Here is a 25062-nt window from a genome sequence, read left to right as displayed (position 1 = left end):
AATGTAGGGGGGGTGGTATCACTAGTGATGGGATTCCAATGTACAAGTATTAATGCACAATGTACAAGATACCATTCATTCACTCATTCACAAAACAACAAACAAGTTCAATATACAACGCGTGATAGTGGCCACGAGTTGTAATGTTAACGCGTGATGGTGGTGACCGGCGCCGGTGTATCACTCGTTATAAATGTTCATCACGGGCTAAAATTGCTCCACCCCGGGTCCTCTTACAGCGCTACCCTTAACCTTTTATAGACCATTTGTTGGTAGGAGGCCGTGTGAAACTTTTAGACAATAAGAAAAATGTTGGAAGCATGTAGCGAAGGATATAGTGATAAAAACAAATGTCAGAATCTGCTAAAGCCGCATTCATTAATTAAATAAATCAACCCAAACCAACATTCCACAACTTTAACTTGGGTACACTTTTATAGTCAACTCATCACAAGTCGTGAAGTCTCTGATTAAAAAAAATTAAACGCGTTTGGTTGTAAACTAGTACCATTTTCCAGAACCTATTGAATAAATGCGTTTGGTTGTAAACTAGTACCATTTTCTAGAACCTATTGAAACGTGTTAGATCGGACTATATGGGCCTGAAAACACTTTCCTTTCTCTATCAGCAATTATGGTATTAAATATTATTATAAAAATATATTATCATAATAATAATCTTTTTTAATTATATGCATTAATAATAAATCGTATATTATGACAATAATAATCTTATTATCACAATAATAATTGAAGGGGTATGATCTCAAATCTTGTGCCGGCTGCATGATGCAAGTTCAGGTCACTCGTAAGAAACCATACCCAAATCAGATTTATTTTATAATTAAGCCATTCTCAGTTACATGGCGCAAGCATCAAGTTGCCAGCAAAGAGACAGCTCAAGTAGTACAATTGGTACGAACGTCAGATTAGGCGGCCAATTGGCGCACGCCAGGTTGTGTCCAACAATGTCTCACGATGAGCAACCGTGCAGGAGACAAGCACATAAGGTCACTGACGTGTCACCAATCATCGTGCGCAACGAACCGAACGTTCAGCGAACAGTTCGTGAACCGTTCGACGGGAAGTTCGTTTATGTTCGTTCGTTTAATAAACGAACGAACATGAACAAGAAATTTCGTTCGGTTAGTTAAATGAACGAATATGAACAGAGGTCTCGTTCGTTCGATTGTGTTCGGGAACGTTCGGTAAGGTGTTCGTGAACGTGTTCATGAACATTGGTTGATTTGCATTTGTTTATATTCGTATGCTTGTGTTTGAATTGAAGATCTTTGTACTTTCTTATATTTTATTTGTACTTTTTATATTATTAAACTTTTATTTATTTTATTACCCTAACAATTAAACTAGGAAACCCACTTTCAACTTGTTTATGCATCATTTCCCTTTCATTTCTCATTATTTACATCGGCGAATACGATCGACCTCCGTTCCACAATAAGGGATTCAAGCTCGAGTGCTACTCTCTGGGCCATCTATCTTTATCCTTCGTCGCGTTCTCCAAATTTATTTGTGTTCGTGAACTGTTCGCGAACACACTGATTTCCTTAATGAACGAACACGAACATAAAATCTCGTTCGGTAAGTGTTCATGAACCGTTCGTGAACACATTTATTTTCTTAACGAACGAACACGAACAAGGCCTTGTTCGTGTTCATTCGGTTCGTTTACAGCCCTAGGTACGAACGTCAGATCAGGCGGCCAATTGGCGCACGCCAGGTTGTGTCCAACAATGTCTCACGATGAGCAACCGTGCAGGAGACAAGTACATAAGGTCACTGACGTGTCACCAATCATCGTGCGCCGACCACTGCACCATGATTTCCATTTAAACACTGATGATAGACCCGACAACAAGGACATCTACCAAGCCACACGGATCCATTTAGCGTACGCCAGCTCCCCTTTCGCCTGCAAACACTAACGACTTTGTTTAAGGAGACAGACCGGATATTCCTTGTTGTCGACGTCAGACCCAAGGCCCATCAGCCCACCTCATTCACAACTCTTTTCAGCTATAAATAGAGGACTTTATCTTCAGGTTTAAGGATCGCTCTCTTGCTCTCTCACTTAACACAAACACTTATTATCCTCAAAGCAAGTTCTTATTCTTACGTCGGAGGGTGGTTACAAGGAGAACACCCCCCTAATTCTCCTTTTCGTAACGAGATTCACGATGTTGCCTTGTTTTGCAGGATCTCGCAACAATCAATCAAGGAAGAAAGAAGATTAGCCTTATTTGGACGAGGCACTGACCATGAGTTAACCTTCGGATTAACTTGGTGTTTCTTCAATAATCTTTTAATTATATTCATTAATAATAATTCGTATATTATCACAATAATAATCTTTATTAATTATATTATATGAATGAATTAATAATATATCATAGATGACTAACACTAGATTAATTTATTCGACTGTTCCTCATATTTTTAGTTCCTTTTGTCTAACTTATCTGATTGATCTAAAGCATAAATGGACCGATTTAACACCTAGTTAAAAAAAGTTTTAAATGATCCTGATTTGGTTTAATCAGTTTGTAGACGGATATTACACACCTCAAACATGGTCCCAACCCGTTTACCTCTTTCCACATGCATTGCATATTTGAACAACCTTAGGGAAGAGTGGTTGTGAGTAGAGGAGAGATAATATTACTCTTCAATTGTAAATTTGAGGCGACACTATTGGTCTTCAATAATTTTTTAATATATTTTAAAAGTGGTTGGAGAGTGAAAAGGCAATGATAAAAATATAAAAAAATATTATTTAATTTAAGATAAAATATAGTTGTTTTTTAGTGAAATTAAAGGATAAAAAAGATTAAAGGATGTGAATACTCTTTGGTGGGTGTGAAAAAATGAGGTGGAGTTTGAAGTGTGAAAGTCAAAGAGAATAGAGAAAATGAATACGTCGGATATCACAATTAATAATGTTTAGGATATGTCATTTCGTATTTGTATCGATTAATAAATTAGGGTGTAAGAAGTGGTTAAATACTTTGAAGTGGCAAACCAAAAAACCGACCAATCAGAGTGCGTCACGTCAATCAGTGAAAAGTGTTTAAACTTGGTGAAAAGTGTTGGCAATGGTTTAGACATTTGATGAAGTAGTAAACTTTAAAAAAAGGAAAATGTGTGATTGGTTGAGAGATGGCAAGGACCCCACCCACACATCCCCACTCTCTCTCCTTCCTCCCCTCACCGCATCGTCAAGCCACCACCGATTTGGTAAACTTTGAGTGGCAAACTAGTGTTGGTGGTGGTGTTACCGAGTGGCAAACTCACTTTGCCGAGTGGGTTTGCCGCCCACTCCCTACACCCTTATGGTTATAACATTAAGTACCTATGATTGATTTGATGGAAAAATTGATATCCTAGTCTAAAATAAACCGGTGTAATACACGGGTTATAAGCTAGTTTGTTATAATAGGAAAATCTGATAGGAAGGTATATTTACAAGTGCAAAATACTAATAACCTTTGAACATAATTAGAGTGATGTAATATACTAACATCCTATATATAACTAGAGTGATGTAATATGCTAATATCCTATATGGTTAGTTGTTCATAACTTATTTCTTTTACAAAACGTGCCACGTTATTTTATCATTTTCTCATTTTATTTTGTCATACATTATAGTCATGTTGTTACGAGAATAAAACAGTAATTATTGTTGTTGTGGTTGTTGCTATTACAATTTATATTATTGTTGTTGGTGTTAATATTATTATTTTAAAGAGTTAAGAGGACTCAACTAGGGCTGGGCATAGTGCTCGTAATTTGCTCAGAAAACGCTAGCTCGATTGTAAACAAGCTAAGCACGAGCAAAAGTCTGCTTAACTCGGTTTGGTTTGAATATTTTTCAATTTGTTATATATATATATATATATATATATATATATATATATATATATATATATAAAAGTATATCATACATTACGGCTTAACGTACTTCACGTACGACAACGTGTGTAATTTGTTCTATAACATGCATGATTAATGTTTTCAATATGCGTGATTATTGTGTTTCAACATGCGTGATTTTGGATTTTTGAGTTACAACGTGCGTGATTTTAAAATGAACGTGCGTAATTACCTGTCGTACGTGATGTACGTTAAGTTGTAATGTACGTTAACCTATACATATATATATATATGCACAAATATATAATTATTTTTATCATTATTATCCTATTGAATATTGAAATTGTAAGTGTATTTAGCCAAATTATCAATAGCCCAACACCACATCTAAGTCACTAAACCTTACTTCTTTTAGTTTTGACTTCATACGTTCACCGGCAATTATCAAACTGAGTCGCCCTACTCAAATTACCTCACGTCTACACGCTTCAGGGTTCAGTGCTTCACGCAATCACGCTTCACTCTTCAGCCGCTGCTTGCACCGCTCACACCCAATGCAACGACGTTGTCTGACTAGTCAATGACGCTCACGGCTCACTCTTCAGTTGCTTGCTTGAACTTGTATTCATGGTACTACTTTAAGATTTTTTTTTTTTTGGTTTTTGAGTGAAAATTTTTTATATTTGTAAAACTTATATATATTTTGAGTGAATGACAATTGAGCGAAAACGAGCAATATTTTGAGTGAAACAATTTTGAATGAAACATTGGTGACATTTTTAAATTTGAATCTTTATATTAAATTTAATTTAAAAGTGAAACCGGGTGAAACTGAGAGAAAACGAGCAAAACCGAGCTTTTCGGTTACAAACCAAGCGAATTCGAACGACATTTTCTGCTCGTTTCCTTAAATTCGAACGGAGTCGAGCTGCTTGGTTTCAGTTCGAGCAGAGTACGAGCAGGCGCTCGCACGGTTTTGCTTGGCTCATGTACAACCCTAGACTCAAGTAATAGAATTTTCCGAAGGATATTTGAAAATTATTAATGAATTATTATGTAGTATAGGGTAAATAAGATTAAAGTTCTAGTCTTGTAGCAAATAATTATGTAGATTAGATTTTTCTTATCTAGTACGACGATACACATTCTCTAATTTTACACCATCTATATACCCGCAATGCAGTTTAAAACTTCGTCATTTGGTTGTGGGAAATTTACCAATGTCATTAGACCAAAGGCCTTTTGAAATGTAGATTTAGGTACAGTAGGTTGAGACTTTAGATGGAAAATAATAGTGGGGACTAGGAAGATTAAGAGGATCTTGGCTGACAGGCTAATTAGCTGGGGGCCTGGGGTAGAGGAAATGGTGACTTTAGAGGTGCGTATTTCGGGTTTTGTCAATACCCTAGAATCGGGTCTGGGTATGGTCAAACTAGTCAATAAACGAGCCGGGTTTGGACACAAGTATTAAGGAAAAGCCATCGCTATGTATCCGGGTTGGATATGATATGAAAGTGGGTTCTGGTATAACCGGGTATTAGTACTCAGTTATAATTACTATTTTTTTTTAATTTACCAAAATATCGATTTAAGTTTAAATTTGCTTTGACTTTTGGAAAATTAATTAGAATTTGTTCTACACTTAAACTAGGTTATAACCCCGTGTATTACACGGGTTAAGTAAATAAAATATCAAATAGTTAATAACGAAGATTTAACAATTATAAAACGATATTTTAAGACACTTTTCTGATATCCGAACAAAAATTTGTTTTATGTATGATCAAAACTTGTGATGTTTGTCAACTTTATAAATATGAAAGCATTTGAACCATCGATTAGAAGACAAACTGTATCATCGACTTTCTCACGACGTGAATCCACGTTTTATTTAATTAAAAGTGGTCTTAATTATTAGGTTCTAAAAAAATGTTGAAATGTTTAGATTAGGCATATAACAATTAGCCAATTAGATAAACTTATAGCGACAAAATAATATTTAAATTAATTAGATAAGTATAAATTATCGGTAATTATTAAGTTATATAACTTTAAAATTTAAGTATATAGACTTGAGTTGCATTTTAAAAGGATGGTTGTTTTTGAATAAATTTATTAGTATGATAAATGTAGTTATTATTCTTCTTGTATTTTAAATATATCAAATAAATAAATTATTTGTTAAGCAAGAAAATCGTTCCCTCCACCCTCGTTATGAAAATGGTCGATATTTGTTTCAATTATTAAGATATAATTTCTAACCTAGTAATTCATATAAATAAGAAAATCGTTCCCTCCACTCTCGTTATGAAAATGCTCGATATTTGTTTCAATTATTAAGATATAATTTCTAATCTAGTAATTAATATAAATATAAATAAATAATAAGATAATTTAAGGTACTTTATCCGTAATTTTTTAAATGTTTGAAACAAATATTAAATTTAATAATTAAAATTAAATAATAATTATCTACAATTAAGTAAGAGTAGATGGTCTAGAATAATAACCTAGTAATTAATATAAATAATAAAATTATTTATAGAACTTTATCCGTAATTTCTTAAATGTTTGAAACATATATTAAATTTAATAATTTAAATTAAATAATAATCTATCTACTATAATAAAAAAAAAGAAACTAACCTTTGGACACGTGTCATTTATTAAAGGTATCCTCAAATCTATAATTATCTTATATTAATTAAATAAATAATAAATTAATATTAAATCTTATCATACTTTAATAAAATATTATCCTCAAATCTAAATTATAATTTAATATATATTTTTAAAACAAATAACTCTCTTTCCTACTTATCTTATATTAAATATATAAATAATAAATTAATATTAACTGTTACCCAAATTTATTAAAAATATAACTTTTTTAGTATTTGGTATACAAAATTATATTTATTCAACTCGTGTAAAACGCGGGGGGTTTAAAAATATATCTTTTTATTATTTACTATACAAAGTTACATTTATATAACCCGTGTAATACACGAAGTTTTTAAAGATATAACTTTTTATCATTTGCTATGTAAAATTAGATTTATTCAACACGTATAATAAAGGGGGTTTTAAGGATATATTTTTTTATCTTTGGTAGATTTTTCAACCAGACTATACATGGGTTTTTTAAAGATACGACGTTTTTAGTATCTAATATACAAAATTACATTTATTTAATCTGTGTAATACACATGGTTTTTAAACATATAACTCTTTTTAGATCTATTTAACACGTGTAATGTATGGGGTTTTTAAGGAAGACATTCTTTTTATTATTTGGTAGATTTATTCAACCCGATTATACACGGTTTTTTTTAAGATACGACGTTTTTAGTATTTAGTATACAAAATTGCATTTATTTAATCTGTGTAATACACATGGTTTTTAAAGATATGACTTCTTTTATTATTTGATATATAAAATTACATTTATTTAACCCGTACAATATACAGGGTTCATAAAGATCTAACTTTATATTGTTTAATATATAAAATTACATTTATTCAATCCATGTAATACACGGGGTTCTAACCTAGTTATCTAATAATAGATGGTCTAGAATAATAACAAGTGTCCTTTTATTGGTTTCTTTTATTATATAGTACTAGCGGTAAGACCCGTATGCAAACACGGGTCGTTTCTTAGAAAAAATCATGCATAATACATTAAACAACGAATCACTATATATTTTTTAAAAGGGAATTACTTTCTCGAATGTTCATATCTATTGGAAATGTGCTTATTAAACTTCGATACAGAAGCTGTAAAACATCAAATGAATATACTAACAAATTTAAAATTTTTACTTTGAAAAAAATCAATACATGCAATACAACTTGACTTTCAACAAACATTAACTACGATCAAACAACCTAATAAACTCCTAACATCTGCTATTAGCCTAAGCACAGTTACATTGTTAACCTCTGTTGAGCAGCATCTGTTGAATATCATCCGTTGGTCTTTAACATCTGTTGAGCCATAGCAGACCTTTGCTTCTTCAGACTTTGTCTTCATCAGTAGAGGATCACTTTGGCAAACCTTTGGATCAGCAAATTTTATCTTCAAGCAGATGTTCACTTTTGGCAGACTTTGGCTTTGGCAGACCTTTTGAGTAGCAAATGTTGAATCTTTGTCATTGGGAGGAGCAGATTCTTCAAAACACTGTTATCCATTAGAAGGTAAAAAAATTAGTTTACCTGTTATATAATCTTTACAAATACACTTGATATACCCTTAAAAACTTGTATCAAGTCATATTTTCCAACCAAAACATTAATTTCAAATATATCTATTCAACAAACATATAATTTCGTATTTACCCATATCATTAAACTACAATTTATAATATGAAATATCGACACTTATACCCTTCTTTTTCTATTCACATTTCAATCTCCCATATCCTAATGCAAGCTGTTATAAATGTCATAAGTATGAAAATGGATATATTCCATATTATAATTTTTTGTTAAATACGTATAATAGAGTAAAATGTCATTTTTGTTCCTGAGGTTTGACCAATTTTGCGACTTTCATCTAGCTAAGATTAGAATCGTCTAGATATTTATCAAGACTTCCTTTGGACATGTGCTCGTAAACTATGATTTTTTCATTCCTCTTGTCACAGTAGCCTACAAGATGAATAATGTTCTTATGCATATGCTTGAAAAGAATATCAAGTTCTGTCCGAAATTGACTGATCTTCTTCTACAGATTGTGATTAGTTGGTGATTAAAGCTATGAATGTAAAAGGAATTGGTTGGTCAATATTAACATAACTCGAAATGGAAATTATAATCCAATGCAGATCATATTCATACACAAACAGATGACTAAACTAATGATAAAACATAGTCTAATATTTTCCAGACCACAAAACCTTACCGGTTGACTAAAAACCAAACATTAAAAATAATCAAAGAGCCCGACCAGCTTATTTTGGCATGCATTTCAAAAGTCTTCAAGTTCCCACAATCTAGTTCTGAAATGTTGAAAGTTTAAACATGATGAGAATAATAAAGCAATACAACTCAGAAGTCTAATATTTAGAGCTATTTTCTTCATGTATAGATTATAATTCATAAAAACACAGTAGCCTATAACATAAACTAAACATGTTAAAAAGCCTGCATCAATATAAACAATTACAAATGGCATATGATAGATCTTACCTCATCACAAGAAAGCATATTAAAGCTAGATATAAAAGAATTTGACAGCAGAGTTTGGGATAATGGGCGCACAATTGGTGCCATTTCCTTTAAACATTCCTTTAAAACCCTCAGTTCTCCATATATGCTTTAGTCCCTGAATAGTTCCATTCTGGAGGAGCAACAACAGTATGCGATCTGCAACATAGAGTAGATTCATCAAATCACAGAAATCAACAACTATAGTTCTCATATACGAACTTAAACTCTAATTAACAAAAATCGACAGAATGCAATTTCGAAATTAACTGGAAAAAATAACTACCTAATTAGTGAGAAGAGGCGACGAAATAGAACAATTGCTTCGAAATTGCACAGGAGCTTCATTTGTTCGATTTTGTTATTCACATAGATTTTTCTAATTTTGTTCTTCACATTCGTCTTGAGGAAGAAGCTATACAACAACTGAAAAACTCTATACAACATCCCAATTCCAAATCAAATCAACAAATCCGATTCGAATAAGAAAACAATGAAATCAAAAGGAAAATTACATACCTTTCGTTCAAAAATCGATAACTATAGCTCTCATATACGAACTTAAACTCTAATTAACAATTTCGGATTCACAGAATCGTCAACACGTGCTAATTCCAGAACAGCGTTTGGTGGCTTCAATAAGAAGTGTGACGTGTGGAAATGGCGTACATGATCCTTGATCGACGTAGAAAACTGATTATCTCGGTATAATCCGTATACCGAGTATGAGTATCTGGATCCAAGAACGCACACACGTTATGCTTTTGAGCCATCATTGATTCTGAAATCAAAAACCATAAACGTTAAGCCCAATTAGCAAAAATCAAATAAACATTTTAAAATGACCATTTTGCCCTTCATAATTTCAAACAATCCAACTAATCGTTTAATGGCCCCTTAATCAGTTTAACATTTGCTAAACAATTTGACTTAATCGTGTAGACGATAATGATTATGTTTCGATTACGTGTTATATACCTGCTGCCATCTTAAAATCGATCAAAACACTCAAATCACAAAACCACTAATGTTGTTCAAACGATTAGAAGATATCAAAACGATTTTGACAATCGCTAACAGAATCTCAAAAGATCAGCTTAATCGCTCAATGATGTAAACAAATAGGCAAAAACCCTCAAACGGTATTCAGAATCACTAAACGGTTAGACTTAATCGTTTAAAGAACTTAAATGATTAACTGCACCACTGAAGACTTAAACAAATCACACAATCGCTAAAGATTTCTCAAACGATATGACAGAATTGTTTAGACAACAACAGACTAAATCGCTAAACATTTCTCAAATGATATGACAGAATCGTTTAGTCAAAATAACACATCAGTTCACATATCAAAAAAGAATGTAAAAACGTAGTATACAAAAATAAACAGCAAAAACAAATACAAAATACATACCTTTCACAACTTCACCAAGGTTTATTTCTTCAATTTCATGTTCTTTAGAGATAACCTTAGATAAAGACCGATCTCCTTTTAAGGCTAAAACACAAAATCAAGCAAACCTTAACAAAAAAAACAACCGAACATGTAAAAATCAAACAAATAATGGCGAACGCCATAACCGAAACGGTTCAGAGATTCACTGCAGAAACGCTGAAAGCAGCAAGCAAGCAATCCGAAGGATGCTATGTCGTTCCTCTTTGTCTCCGACGAGCCATCAAAAAGTATATCAGAGGTCACTTTATTCATCTCTTTCATCTACACAACTAAAATCGTTACCAAATCGATAAATAAGATACAAATTTGATTAAAACTGAACCTAATTTAGGGCTAGTTGAAGGTTTATAGGAACGGATGCAATTTGAACTGATTTAGGGCTCCGATATATCCTCAAATGCATCCGCGATCAACGAAAGAGCGGTTCCTGCACCAACATCTTCTAACTCATCATCATCAAAGCTCAACCTATTGATCACAACACTTCACAGTTTAGCATAAGCAAGAAAATCGTGAAAACTGAATAAAACAACATTTTTAGAAAATTGGGATTGAAAGAGGAGGCTCTAGATTTGAGAGTGAGAGAGAGTGGGATTGAAATTATGGTTTAAATTTTGAAAATTGAGACAGAACTATATTTATTTGAGAGAGAGAGAGAGATACGTTTGAATTTTGAAAATGGAGCCAAAACTTATGCATTATTGAACGTGGGCAGTGGTTTAGTGCTTTTGATGGGCAGTGGTTTGCCCTTTTGAATGTGGGCCAGTGGTTTGATGGCAGATATTTGAATTTTAAACCAAACTTTATGATGTCACTATGCTCCCTCTATGGCTGCCACCTCATCGTTAATAACATAAGAAAAGTATTGTTGGACAGCCTCTATGGCTGCTAACTAAGGGTGTAAGGGGTGCTCACCTAAGAGGTGAGTCCCCTCTCTTACGCCCAACCAACCAACTAGTGCCACGTCAACTCCCCTCTTAAACTCCCCTAACACCCCTTTTTGATGGCGGCACTCCCCTCTTAGGTGAGTTCGGTTTTTTTTTTTTTTTTTTTTGTAAAATTATGCATGTTTATAAATTAAATAAAAGACATTTCATTAAATTTAAAAAAATACATTCAAACTAGAAAATAAAAATCACATTCAAACTAGAAAATAAAAATTACATTAAAACTAGAAAATTAAAATTTTAGAAATCGCATGGCCACCCGTACTTGTTAGCGATTTCGCGCTTTCGGGCGAGGATGAACGGCAACATACTTGGCGGAGCATCGTCGTGCGGCTTGAGGAATGTTTTCATATCTCGATCGTAATTGTAGTTTTTCATCGTCTCGCGTTGTTCCGAGATGAGCTCGCGAGCCTCCGACTCTCTTTTTTTCCTCAATTCGATCGCCTCCAATTCTACCGCTTGCTTCGCTTCTTTCATGGCGGTGTACACTTTGAATTGTGCCGCCAACTCGGCCGAGCTTCCCTCGGACGATGTAGCTTGACGCTTGTCTCGCCGTTGTGGTCTTTGTGGCGAGGGGTCTTCGTTCATATCCGGTATCGAAGGGTCCACGTCAACGGGCTTTCTTTTATGTGCCGAACTTTCACCTTCCTCACCCAACAATGGGACTTGGGCCCATTTCTCGTGTCTTCGAACGACCTCCCACGCCTCGATGTGTTGAAAACCGTTCGGAAATCTAACTTTAAATTCTTTTAACGCGACTTTCATCACGTCGAGATCCTTACATCCGCTTCCTCGTGTGCGATCCTACATGTTATAAAATAATAAAAATATACAATATTAAATAATAAGTGTTAAAAAAATATGAACTTAGAAAAAAAATTAAAAATATACAATGTTAAAAAAAATATAATTTTTACCGCTTGTTGGTATAGGCCGTTGAAAAAGTTTATTTTCGTCATCATCGGGTTCCATTTAGACCGTACTTGATGAACGGTCCGGTTACTTCCACCGACAGTTTTGTTAAAATGCTCTAAAATCTTACGCCAAAAACTATCGCGGTTTTGTTGATTGCCCTTTTTTTTGTTGGTAGAGCAATGTACCCACGCCTTCGCCAACGCCTCTTCTTGGACCTTTGTCCATTTTTCGCTCACCATTTTCCCCTTTTTATCCCGAGCGTCATCTTCTTCGTTGCCCGCGTCTTCATCCACATTATATTCATCGTCCTCGTCCTCGCCCTCGTCGCCCAAATTTTGAGTTTCGGGCACTACCTCATCGTCCTCGTCGTCGTAAATAGGTAGAGGACGTTCGACATTTCCACGTGTAGATGGAACTTGTGGGGAACGAAAAGCATATGGGTCGAAGGCGGGGGATTGAGGAGGAGCGTCCATTGATAACAAATTTTGAAAATAGCCGAAATTGGGTTGTTGGGTGTTGTAAAACGAGGGGTGTGAAGGTTGTTGGAAAAAAAACGGGGGTTGTGAAGTGTATCCGAAAGGGGGTTGTGGTTGAGCACTTGCACCGCTCGAACCACCACGAGACGGTTTCGAGACCCGTCCCTTAGTTTTTTTCTTGGCCTCGCGGGGTTGGTTCTCCATTGCTCGGTGTGAAGGGGGTGTGGTTTGAGAGTATAAAAAATAAAAAGTGAAGTGGGTGTGGTTGGAGAGTATAAAAAATGTGTGAGAATGATATGGTTTGAGTATAAAAAAATAGAGTGAATGAGATGGTTATTTATATATGTTTTAGAAAAGTGATTTTTTTTTTAAATCGGACCGTTGCCTCATGACCGTTCCTCAATTCTCGTGCACAAAACAGCGGTGAGTCTACACCGGATGACCCCCCTGATTCGGGTCCCCGCGTTGATGGCGGCGGTGTTCCCGATCGAGGACAAGGGTCACCGCTCCCCTTCCCCGAGAACGCCCCGTACACCCTAAGCTTTTCTTATGTCATTGGGATTTCTCATTTTATAGAAAGTATAGATAGTTTTGTTTAGTGTTTTGTAAAAATAATTTAAATTTGCTTTAAGTTGTCTTTTTGGATCTTGGCTGATATGGGCTAATTAGCTGGGCCCATGGAAATGTTAGCATTTGATACTTCATTATTTCTTCTTTGACTTCTTTTTTCCATCACTAAAACCATTTTAAACTTTATAAAACTATTTTTTTTTCATAATAATCTCACATTACATGCTAATATTATCTTCTTCAAAATAAACCAAAAGATAAGAAAACTAACATAAAACAAAAACTAATGATAGAACAAGTACCCTTTATATATGAGAATTATAAAAATCAACATATGATAAAACAAAAGTTTAGAATTTGTACATTTGTTCCTGATGTGTTTGTTTACACCCGAATGTCCCGAATGTATTGAACTAAGGTTAGGCTGCAGAGTTCGGTTAAGAATCGTCACAGGCGTAATGTAAAAGATCTTAGTATTCAATTCCTACTCGTAGCATAAGTTGAAAATTTGGAATACTATTCTTATTAAAGGATATCACATGATTTGATTTTCGTATTCGCCTATTTAAGTTGTAAAAGGAAAATAAAATGACCAAGATCTAACATGTTTTTTTGAATAACTAATGGTACACAACTCATAATCATTACTAATGGTACACAACTCCTAATCATTACTAAATTACATGTAAGTATCACTATTTGGGATTGAATTAAAGATCTACTCCTACTAAGAGGTAAGGACCTCTACCAAGTGAGCTAGCTGTCAAAATACATGGATTTGTACCAAGAAATCTTGATTACAAACTTTAATAACAAAGAATCAAAGTATGAACAATACTGAAGAAACACACACCAATATATTCTCTCAACTCACACGCAGATCATCAACACGAGATCACAAGAACGATTTTGATCTAAAAAACCCTAAGAGAGAGAAAAAGAAGATTCCAGAGAGTATATATACATCCTCGAAATATCCAAGCCCAAGATCAAGAAGCCCAATCAGCAGCATGTGTCGGTGTCCAGTCTCCAAGCCCAATATCCAGATGTCTCTAAGCCTACCCATGCGTCCAGAGTAGCCCAATAGTCTATAAAACAATAAACACACATTTAAACTACAAACAAAATCTATTATGTTTAATAAAAGTGACATTATGTGAATATGATATAATGCATATAACACTAGCCCTACATTGACACCGGGATCTAACTACAAAATAGTAATTTTGACAGAATGTAATATATCAAAAAAATTATTTATGACACGTCTTTGGTCAATCTGGATTATAACCTTGTGCATTACACGTTTAATAAATGTAATTTTGTATACTAAATAATAAAAACAGTTATATCTTAAAAAGAACTCTATGTATTGTAGGGGTTAAATAAATCTAATTTTATATACCAAGTGATAAAAAAATTATATCTTAAAAAACCCTGTGTATTATACGGGTTGAATAAATGTAATTTTGTATATTAAATAATAAAAAAGTTATATCTTTAAAAACCCCGTGTGTTACACGGTTGAATAAATCTAATTTTATATATCGAATAATAAAAAAAGTTATATCTATATAAAAACTAACGGATATACTCAATACGTAATGGATAGGGTGATTGCAGATTGACACTACAACTGCTAAACTTTAATAAAATTATCATTTTAAGTTTTTAACGAATTATCTGTTACGTGATTTTTTTACGTCTTTCGTTTTTATATTATTTTTATCTACATTTCGATGTGAATTTCCATATTGTTGTTTTTAATATGACCAATTGCTTTAAACGTTTTTTTAAACGTTCACTGCTTTAAACCACCCGACGCTTATCTCTAAATACACAATTGCGACGTGCTTTTGTGAATTTTCGTAACATTATTTTTAAAACGACCGGTTTTATTTTTTTAAAACCAGACGACACTTATATCTAAATACATTATGACGATGTGTTTTTATCTATGTTTGAACCGGCTCGCTATAATTTGTGGCCATCGTGTTTATCTTTATAGATGTTTTTTTTTTTTAAATTTTGTTAAAATAACATGGCTTTAGTATATAGTGACATAACTTTTCAGCACCCTCACCACATGGTTTTTTATCGTTACATTTGCGTTTTGTATATTTTTATCTACGTTTAGAATTCGCCGTAGAGTGCGAGTGATAACCCAATAGTTTCAACTAAAAGTAAATACGCAAGACAATATCCAGTGACCTATGCCCTATGGCATCAAAATTAAACATACATGATAAAATCATAAAACCATATTCGGTACATACAAGATAAAATCATAAAAGTATATTCGGTTCGGTATGATATGGATAACCCAAAACCAAGAAAACAGAATTGATTTGGAGCCGATGAGATATCGATAAGAAATAAAAAAAAAATTTGGTTTAATTTATATAGTGTTAATATTAATAATAAAACGATAAATAAACTGTAAACTATTTTCAAGTATATGAATCCAGCAATTATTATACGCATAGGTATTAATAATAATAATAATAATAATAATAATAATAATAATAATAATAATAATAATAATAATAATAACAATAATAATATTGTTATGCGTAGGTTAGTAATTTAACCGATTAACGCCCTTAGAGTTTTTTTTTTCACCTTATTTTGTGAACCTTTTATAATACATAAATGGAAAAATATTCGGTGTTTTTTAGGTATATCATTGCACTGAACCGGTCCAAACTGCAAAAGCACAAGCATTTGGCCGGTCTAGCAGACCCAGCTACTTGGGCCGTGTCAGTTTACATTCTTCAAAAACTGTTACCGATTCGACCCTAGAAATCTAGTATAACCCCATATCCATAGATGTGATAATCAGTTAGCTTCGGGGCAAAAAACAAGTCGTAGTAATTACTTTCTCTCCACATAGATAGTCTACAATTCTAATTTTCCAACACACAAAATTGCAGCCTTATTTCAATAAAACCTGAAGCAAAGGAAACAGCTTAAAGATATTACAAAAATAAAACCACAAATTGATTACTAAAAAACAATCAATCCTGTTTCAGGCAAGCCATTCCCCATCCATTCCTTCAATTTCACCTATGTCCATGCTGCATACAATAAAAAATATATTTACCCCTAATAAAATAAAATAAAAGTATAAACTGTTAAATCAAATAGCAAACAATAATGTTGATCAGAAAAGATATTCAAAGGTGATAATATCATAAAAATAATCAATTATCACACTCTCTAAATCGGAGTGTGTGATAATTAATTATTTTTTTTAACAGTGAACTTCATGTATAAGGTTATCACATTATTCAAATCGGAGAGTCCTGTATTGCCCCATTTTGGCCAAACTATGTTGTTTTAACCGGCTTTATGTATAAGGTTATCACACTATTCAAATCGGAGAGTCCTGTATTGCCCCATTTTGGCCAAACTATGTTGTTTTAACCGGATCCACGTTGGCTTTAAGGTTTGGCTTTTTTGGGCATTCCCTCGGGAAACCATACCGCCGACTGTCACTTGATAGTCGTTGTGCCACCACAAGAGCAGAACTCTCTGGTGTAACACACGGTGGGACGAAAACCCGGTTGGGCTCAGGAATCGAACTGATAACCTCACCCAAGGCATAGTCCAAATCCTTCATTGCCTATATTCACCCCAATATAACATAAATGGGAATTGAACTTGAGTATCCATTGAAAAACCCAAACCTCCTACCACTAGGCCACAAGTGTGAGATTCATGTATTTATGATTAGCATATCGTGTTTTAGGATTCATATATTTTAAAAAATGTCTTCCCCTCTCTCATATTAAATGGTTGCATCATTTTATATACTATTTATAATACTAAAGAAAAACCATATATAATGTCTATAAACGTGGCATATGTATGATAGTATGGTTGAGTAGCAGACATTGTGGGGCCTCATTGCCATTGTTTTAATTTCTCATACTGCAAATATTCAGAAGCAACAGAGGACTGCACCCCCTTATTACTTGCCCAACAGAATGGACATTAACAACAATGGTTAAACAGACTTTTTACAACAAACAAATAACTAATTAATTAAATTTTGAAAGTACGGAGAGAATTCCTAGGAACAGAAAACATCTCTAGCTTCCTAAACATTCAATTCAGTTTTAGTACAATCTAATGTAAAGTAATAAAATAAAATAAAAAACACAATCTTACCAATCTGGGAATTCCATAACTTGATCAAACTTCCAATCTTCTTGTTCCATTTCAAAGGGTTTCAAGAACTTGAGCCACCGTGCTGACGTCAGCAAATTTACGGTATCGTCCCACTCCATTTGGTGCTGCTCACCTAATGATCTGATCTCCTCCATCTCCTCCTCGTCCATGGCATGATGTAGACCTCCAGTCACGGACGAGGATGAGGTGGTCGTAGCAGAGGTGGTGGTTGCCGTCACCACCTCCTCTGGCACTTCGGCCGTTATTTCTTCTGTTGCGAGAGAAATGACAGCTGAAGAGGAACTGGATGATGACGACGACGCTGACGATGACATGGAATTATAATTGAGATAAGAATTCTTATCCAAGTTTTTAAAATCTTGAAAATTGAGATTCAAACCAAGGGTTTGGTTAGGAAGTGTGAAATCAAGATTTTCATGAGTAAGTGTGGGAAGAGGGGGAGGGGTAGTTGTGGATATAGGCCAAAATTGAGAAACTGAAGGAGAACAAGATAAAGTCGAATTAACGATAGAAGATTGGTCCGGTTGAGGGTGGTTATTGTCGGTTGTTTCTCGTTGTTTCATCGAAGCTCGATGAAACTTAAGAGCGGTAACAATCTCTCTTCTAGCTTCAGCCATGTTAAGAAGCCGTTCTTGATAAGGTTTAGTGGCGTGTTGCCTTCTTCTAACTTGTTTCTTGTGCGGCCGCTCTGGTGGCGGTGCTGGTGCTGGTGGTGGCGGTGATTGTTGCTGCATATTGTTATGAATATCATTAAGGCATCCCCCATTCGAATTCACAGATTCCGGTAAATTATTGTCGTGACGTCCATTGGAAGAATCTTTAGATTTGATGGAAGTGGTTAAGTGTTTGACAAGGCTGCGTATATAAGCACCAGAAAGACGAGGTTCCTGTTTAGGAATATTATCTTTTTTGTGATTTTCCATTGATACCCCTACTCTGCAAATCTGCCCTTGCTTTGATGATGATGATGATGATGATGAGGATGGTGGTTTCACCATCATACAAGGTTGAAGAAAGTTGGTTTCCTTTGTGTAAGCAAAAGTTGTATTATTGGCAGAGGTTCATGAATGCTATAAATACTTGCTCAGTAATTTGTTTTTTGGTTTTTTTTTTTCTTTTTTCAGTACTGTTTATTTTGTGAATATTTGGTGGACGAGTTATTTTTAGCACATAGGTCGAATTATACATTATTTCTTTATCAGTTCTCTTAAGAAAGTTATAAATAATTGATTATACAAAGTAATATTGTAATTTATCTAAAAAGTTATATGCATTAAAATTTGAAAATACACTTTTGTGTTTTTTTTTTGTGCACCTAGTAATGTAAATTGGTACGTCGTCTAGCAGGTGCTGAGGTTATTCAAGCTTTAAGTACTCCGCATGTTTCTAAGGAGAAATTTTTTTTTCATGAATCGTTCATGGACAAATTTCTTCTTTGGGGACCTTCCCTAAAGAAGGAAAGAAGAGACTTTAAGGGAGAGGAGAGAGGGCACGGGTTCAGTTGGAGGGTGTTTTTGGTTTTGCTGGAACCGGAAAATCTTGATGTGGAGGTCCGTGCATCCATGGGCGGAGAATAATGGAGGCCCGAGGATGTCCCGGCCCCCGCCGATTTTTTCGCGCGTAATGTTAAATTTTACCAAAAATTTCAAAAAAATGTTTTTTAGGTAAAATATTGGATTTTTAAGTGTCCGGCCTCCACCAGGTTTCCGTTCAAGCTCCGCCGCTGCATGCATCCACTAATGGTCTTAAAAATTTTCGAATATAAATAAATTTAAAATGTATATGAAAAAACTTAACCCAAATCATTAATGAGTCGAAATTAACATTTTTATGGAAATTTCCTAATTTGGCAAACCACTAGGTTCTAATGGAAATGGAAATAAATCAATAATACTAATTTTGTTTTTGTGTGCAGCGAACATTTGTAAAGAAAGATGATGATGACATATCCATCCCACTAGAATACTAGATATATACGGCGGAACACAAACAATAATCACAAGAACTTTAATAAAAGATTTTTTTTATTATTCATTTATCTAGTCTGCGTCTGCCATTGTTGAATCAAGACTAGTAGTCATCAACAATCTTCAAAGATAAACAATGTCAAACTCGTACTTTAATAAATTTAGTTATAACGTAGTTTTATATTTCATATAATCGTCTTAAAACTTTCAAGTTAATAAATAACAAAACCATATTTACAACTTACCATACTTTGTAATAAGAAGCTCATTGACTAATGAATATAGTAACGACATTAAACAAAAACATTTTGATCAATCCTAATGTTATTTTTATACTTTTATTAATATTTTTGTGTACGTGATTTACCTATCCTAATGTTATTTTATACTTTTAATGTTTTTGTGTACGTGATTTACCTGAAAATGTATACTAAGACCATACGGAGTGGGCGTGGTTTGGAGGCGTGGAAGCCTCGTCACGTCAGACACACCGGCCCGTCGGTGGCGTGGGAGAAGAGATGGGAGACTTTTCACCAGCGTGGAGGGATTGTGGGGTGTGAGGTGGCGGCTTTTCATCGGTTGGTGGATTTTAGGTTAGTTTTGAATGGGTTTTGTTTATTTATTTATTATTATTATTATTATTATTATTATTATTACTATTATTATTATTATTATTATTATTATTTATAAAACGCCACTTTCACGTCCCTTTCACCCCGTGCTATTTTTACCACGCCCCCTGCTGACGTGATTGTCACATGACAGATAATGTCTTCTCTTCATGCGCTCCCATATTCTAAGCACACTATACAACCCAAACACAAAACTTAAAATTAAGACATGCTTTCCTAATTGAACAGTTTTTCTCTATTATTCGCTATTCATCCAATTTAACCGAGTATTTATATAACATTCTTGTTTCCTAATTGAATAGTTTTTCTCTATTATTCAATATTTATCCAACATAACCAAGTATTTATATAACATTCTTGTGTATATTTGTGTTCCCACATATCCCAAACTCACTATAGGATTCACTCAAAAGTTTGTGCATACAATTATGGCATAAATTCCTAAGCACATAAAGGCCACATACAAGTTATATCACTATCCAACACTTTGTGAAAACCTCTGTTTGTATAGTCTATATGTTAGTATCAAGATCCTTAATTCACTGCTTTGAGGATTAAAGTCCTCTATTTAAGTTTCTTAAGGATTAAAGTCCTCGTTCCACATTAGTGAGAATTATAGCTCTGGGTTCCTATAACGTATAGATTATGGTCTTCAAAGCAACCCTAACGTGCAAATAATCAGTAATCATTAACTTCCCACACTATTATTATTATCCAATTATAATGTAGCATTCTATGTGCATTGACTAAACACAAAATTATTAGTTTCATTGAGTAATTTGGCAAATTCAAACATGTGTTTCAAAAAGTACATTTAGTGTGTACTTTCTTTTAGACAATTCTATGCACTCACCTAACAATACAAATATACAAGCTTCCAATTGGATAATATTTGCTAAAAGAAGAATGAACACCGAAAAGTCATCATGGTTTTAACTAGTATGCTTCTTTAATTACAATCAGAAATCAATGGATCCAAATTACCAATTTTACTAATTACATGAGCAATTCAACTCTAATTGTTAAAAAAACATCTTTAGGTATCAATATGGTTATCTCAAAATACATAAGAATGGATTTGAGTTTCATTAGCTTATTTTCATGCCAACCTAAAATATTTGTTTCAAAAATGAAGTAATACTAGACCTAACTTATTTGTTTCAAAATCCACCAAAATAAGTTTGATTACTTTCCACATCAATTTGAAGTTCCAAAACACTTAATGAAGTATAAATGATCATTATAATTAATCTAGCCAATCAATAGCCATTTTCGGTTAAATTAGCCTAACTCGACCTTCTTGTCAATAACCAAAATCTTGCAATTAAGCTATATAATCATCCAAGTTAACTCAAATGGTGAGTACAATCAATATTCATCATTAAGTGATGATTAAATTATACTAGTTGATGCCTCGCCCGCGTTGCGGAGCGATGACCGAATAATGAGCGAGTGTTAGGCAGCTCATTGACAAGAAAAACAATTAAATGGAGTCAACCAATTAAAACAAAACACTTTTATAGTTTTGATTAAAAAAACTAAAACAATGGCAACATTGTAATTTTTAACTGAGGGAAAGTTGTTTTTTTTTGACCGGGTAAAATCGTAACTTGCCAAAAGCTAAATTGGTGGCAGTACTGTAAATTTAAACGGGGGGCAAAATTGTAAATTTTCACAGGGGCAAATTCGTAATTTTTAACTTAGGGTAACAGCGTAATATAAGTTTGAACTAAGGGCACAATTGTAATTTTAAGCTGGAGGTAAAAGCACAATTTTATTTTAAACCGAGGGCAAAATCATAATTTTGAGTTGGGGGCAAAAGCATAATTTTATTTTGAACTGGGGAGAAAACGTAATTTTGAACTAAGGGCAAAATCATAATTTTTTAAACGGGGAAAAATCACATTTTTGAACAGAGGGCAATATCGTAATTTTAGCTGGGGAAAAACAGAATTTTATTTTGAACTGGGGCCGAAAAGGTAATTCTGAGCTGAGGGTAAGACCACAATTTTATTTTGAATCGAGGGAAAAATCGAAACTTTGAGCTGGGACAAAAGCGTAATTTTATTTTGAGCTGGGGCGAAATCGTAATTTTAAAGAGGGGCAAAACCATAATTTTAAATTGGATATAAAATAATAAACTGGTTGGTCCAATGGGGAGTGCAAGGCAAAATAGTAATTTTGAATTGAGGGCAAAATCGTAATTTTGAGATGGAGAGAAAAGCGTAATTTTATTTTGAGCTAGGGGCAAAACAGTAATTTTAAGCAGGAGCAAAAACGTAATTTTAAAATGAATATAAAATAGTAAACTTGTTGGTCCAATAAAGGAGTGCCAGGCAGCTGGTTGGCACTATTATTATATGTAGGATAATTTCACACAAAATTATAGCCGTCAAAGTGCATCCACTTATATATCTCTATTATTGGAATGCCATATAATCAAAATTAAAGTTACCCAACAATAGTTAGTCACTTTGTATATGATGTGTTCAAAATATTGGACGTCTTAAACAACATATAAGTTCCCGTTGGCCGTTCCCCCCCCCCCCCCCCCCCCCCAACCTTGGAAGAATATCTAGATTTGAAGTTTGCCTAAATGACAAATGAGGTCCCTCAAGTTAGTTAATTGGTACATAAACCTATAATCAAATGTTTTACACTTTTAATCGTTTTTTTTTGACATTATTGAAAACTTAGTATAAATTTAAGCATCATAATGCACACAAGTATTATATTGAAATGTTACACCTCATGCCATAGGATCATCAAAGTTGCTTTGCTAAAAAAAGCAAGAATACAATAAAGTAGTTTTCTAAAAGTAGTCAATAAGCTATAAGACACGTCATATAAAATCGAATCAGCTGGTACTAAAATTTTGTGCATTGGTGATGTTGCAAACTATTGGCTTCCATAAGCACAAATTAAACATTTTTTTCCAAGATGATATGACATACAAGTAGCTGTGTGTGGCTGACTATTATAGTATATTGAAGGTTACATATGATATGTCATATGCAAATTTATATGCGTCAGCGTAGCGCAGTAGCGAAGTTTGAACCCAAGACCTTTCTCTTCCCAATCTAGGTTTTTAAAGACTTTGCATTTGTCAATGGATCACCACCCCATTGGTATTTTATTTGATTAATTAAGTGTTCATTATTGTATATAAGTTTTCTATTAGTTAACTTGATTAATAAAAAAAAGTTTTAGAAACGGTTTTATCAATAATAATAATAACTAGAGGTTTACATCCGTGCTTCGTGGCGGGGCGACCCGACTATTAAAAAAATTTAAATGTAAACGTAGCGCATTGCCGCGGCATTGAAACGTAAAGTATCTCGAATTTCTGTAGACCCGACTCATTTAAAAAAAAGATGTCAAAACGTAGACTGTGATAGTTGTGAAGGATGGAAACAAGCTCACTTTAATGATTCAACCTTCACAGTGTTTCCTTGCTCCCTCTATCCTAGGGTCATTTTCGTGGCACACACATGGACACTCAATTGTTTCTTCGCTTGTAAAACTAAAAGCCACCTTAGATGGTTATCTAGATTATAAGTTTGATTACATGGCAAAATAAGTGCCTTAAAATCATCAAAGGGTTTGTAACCTAGTCGTATCAAGGTGTGTCGTAAGTTGTTTCTTTCCAACTGGTTGAGGGTTTTGGTCTAGAGGTGGACAAATACGGTTGATTTAGAAGTGTGTTTAGAAGGTGTGTAAGTTAGCTAAACTAAAAAATACCTTAAATCTATTAATTTGGATATTAGAAGTACGTTCACATTTTATTACAACATGTCATAGTATTTCTCATTTAAATTCAACACACAAGATTCCTATATAAAAAAATTGATACCTCATGCTACAGGACCATCAGAAGTTGCAATGCTAAAATAGCAAGAATAAAAAAAGTTGTTATCTAAAGTTAGTAAGGGGAAGAGGGGTGGTTCACTAGTGATAGATTCTATCACTCCCATTGTTCAATAAAATCATGCCATGTCATCAACCAAATTTCTATCACTAGTGATAGAAATGTAGGGGGGTGGTATCACTAGTGATGGGATTCCAATGTACAAGTATTAATGCACAATGTACAAGTCATACCCTATCACTCCTCAAAGTTCAACGCGTTATGCCCATAACTCGTTACACTCCATTGATGGAATTAGGCGGGGTGGTGTTCCACATGCTATCACTCGTTATGGTGACTCCATAACGGACCACCCCGTGTGGCCTAAATATGAAGTAAGCTAGATGACACGTCATATACTGGCACAGCAGTTTCTGTGTGTTGGTGATGATGCAAATTATTGGAGAACCATTTTTTATTCCAAGATAATATCACATAAAAGCATATCTTGATGTATGATTGCTTATTGTATTATATTCAAGTTTAAGTATTATGTATATGTTTTATGTGTATAAATTAATTCTTTTAACGACTGGTAAGATACCACTTACTAGGCGGTTGAGACTGAACAGCCTTAGGCACGACAGTAAGGCCGGCCTTGAATCAGAACCCATCGGATTTCTCTACAAAGAGGCATAACATTGCAAGTTGAAGGTATATAGATTATAGAATAGGAAATGAAATCATTGGAAGTTGAAGCTATAATAAAATAAATAGAGAATAACAGGATTGATTAGATGTGAATTCGTGTCCTGATTTCTGTTCGTACAATTATATACCCCATGTGTGGGAGTAAAACACACATGTTTATATCCTGTCTAAACATGTTTTTTTATGGCTGGAATATTGCTAAAACTAAAAGTAGCTAGATTCATAATATTATTTTTTAT

The 25062-nt window shown here is 33.8% G+C and overlaps 1 protein-coding gene and 1 long non-coding RNA gene across 4 annotated transcripts; both read right to left on the bottom strand.

Annotated features, from left to right (window-relative positions):
• Window positions 1-7677: 7677 nt before the first annotated feature.
• On the bottom strand, window positions 7678-11159 carry LOC110886261. Of its 3 annotated transcripts, XR_004869860.1 has the most exons (7): window positions 10887-11159; window positions 10711-10825; window positions 10523-10606; window positions 9625-9886; window positions 9392-9541; window positions 8801-9264; window positions 7678-8077 (listed from the first exon to the last, which is right to left on the bottom strand). It is a non-coding gene; the product is annotated as an uncharacterized LOC110886261 (long non-coding RNA). The 3 variants fall into 3 exon arrangements; XR_002562719.2 differs by having other exon boundaries at window positions 8801-8897; window positions 9088-9264; window positions 10523-11159; XR_004869859.1 differs by having other exon boundaries at window positions 10523-10825.
• Window positions 11160-16337: 5178 nt separating this feature from the next.
• On the bottom strand, window positions 16338-21170 carry LOC110886262. The gene is made up of 2 exons (XM_022134039.2): window positions 17646-21170; window positions 16338-16549 (listed from the first exon to the last, which is right to left on the bottom strand). Exons 1-2 carry the CDS (start codon window positions 18665-18667, stop codon window positions 16501-16503), a joined length of 1071 nt encoding a protein of 356 aa, XP_021989731.1. The 5' UTR covers window positions 18668-21170; the 3' UTR covers window positions 16338-16500.
• Window positions 21171-25062: the final 3892 nt, after the last annotated feature.

This window comes from Helianthus annuus, chromosome 10 (assembly GCF_002127325.2).
Source record: "Helianthus annuus cultivar XRQ/B chromosome 10, HanXRQr2.0-SUNRISE, whole genome shotgun sequence".
Taxonomy (NCBI): domain Eukaryota; kingdom Viridiplantae; phylum Streptophyta; class Magnoliopsida; order Asterales; family Asteraceae; genus Helianthus; species Helianthus annuus.
This window is presented reverse-complemented; position numbering and strand designations above follow the sequence as displayed.

Coding starts and splice junctions, on each gene's coding strand:
- LOC110886262 (XM_022134039.2), bottom strand. CDS start 18,667: ATGATGGTGAAACCACCATCCTCATCATCATCATCATCATCATCAAAG. Junction 16,550..17,645: donor GTTATGGAATTCCCAGATTG/GTAAGATTGTGT, acceptor TATTGTATGCAG/CATGGACATAGGTGAAATTG.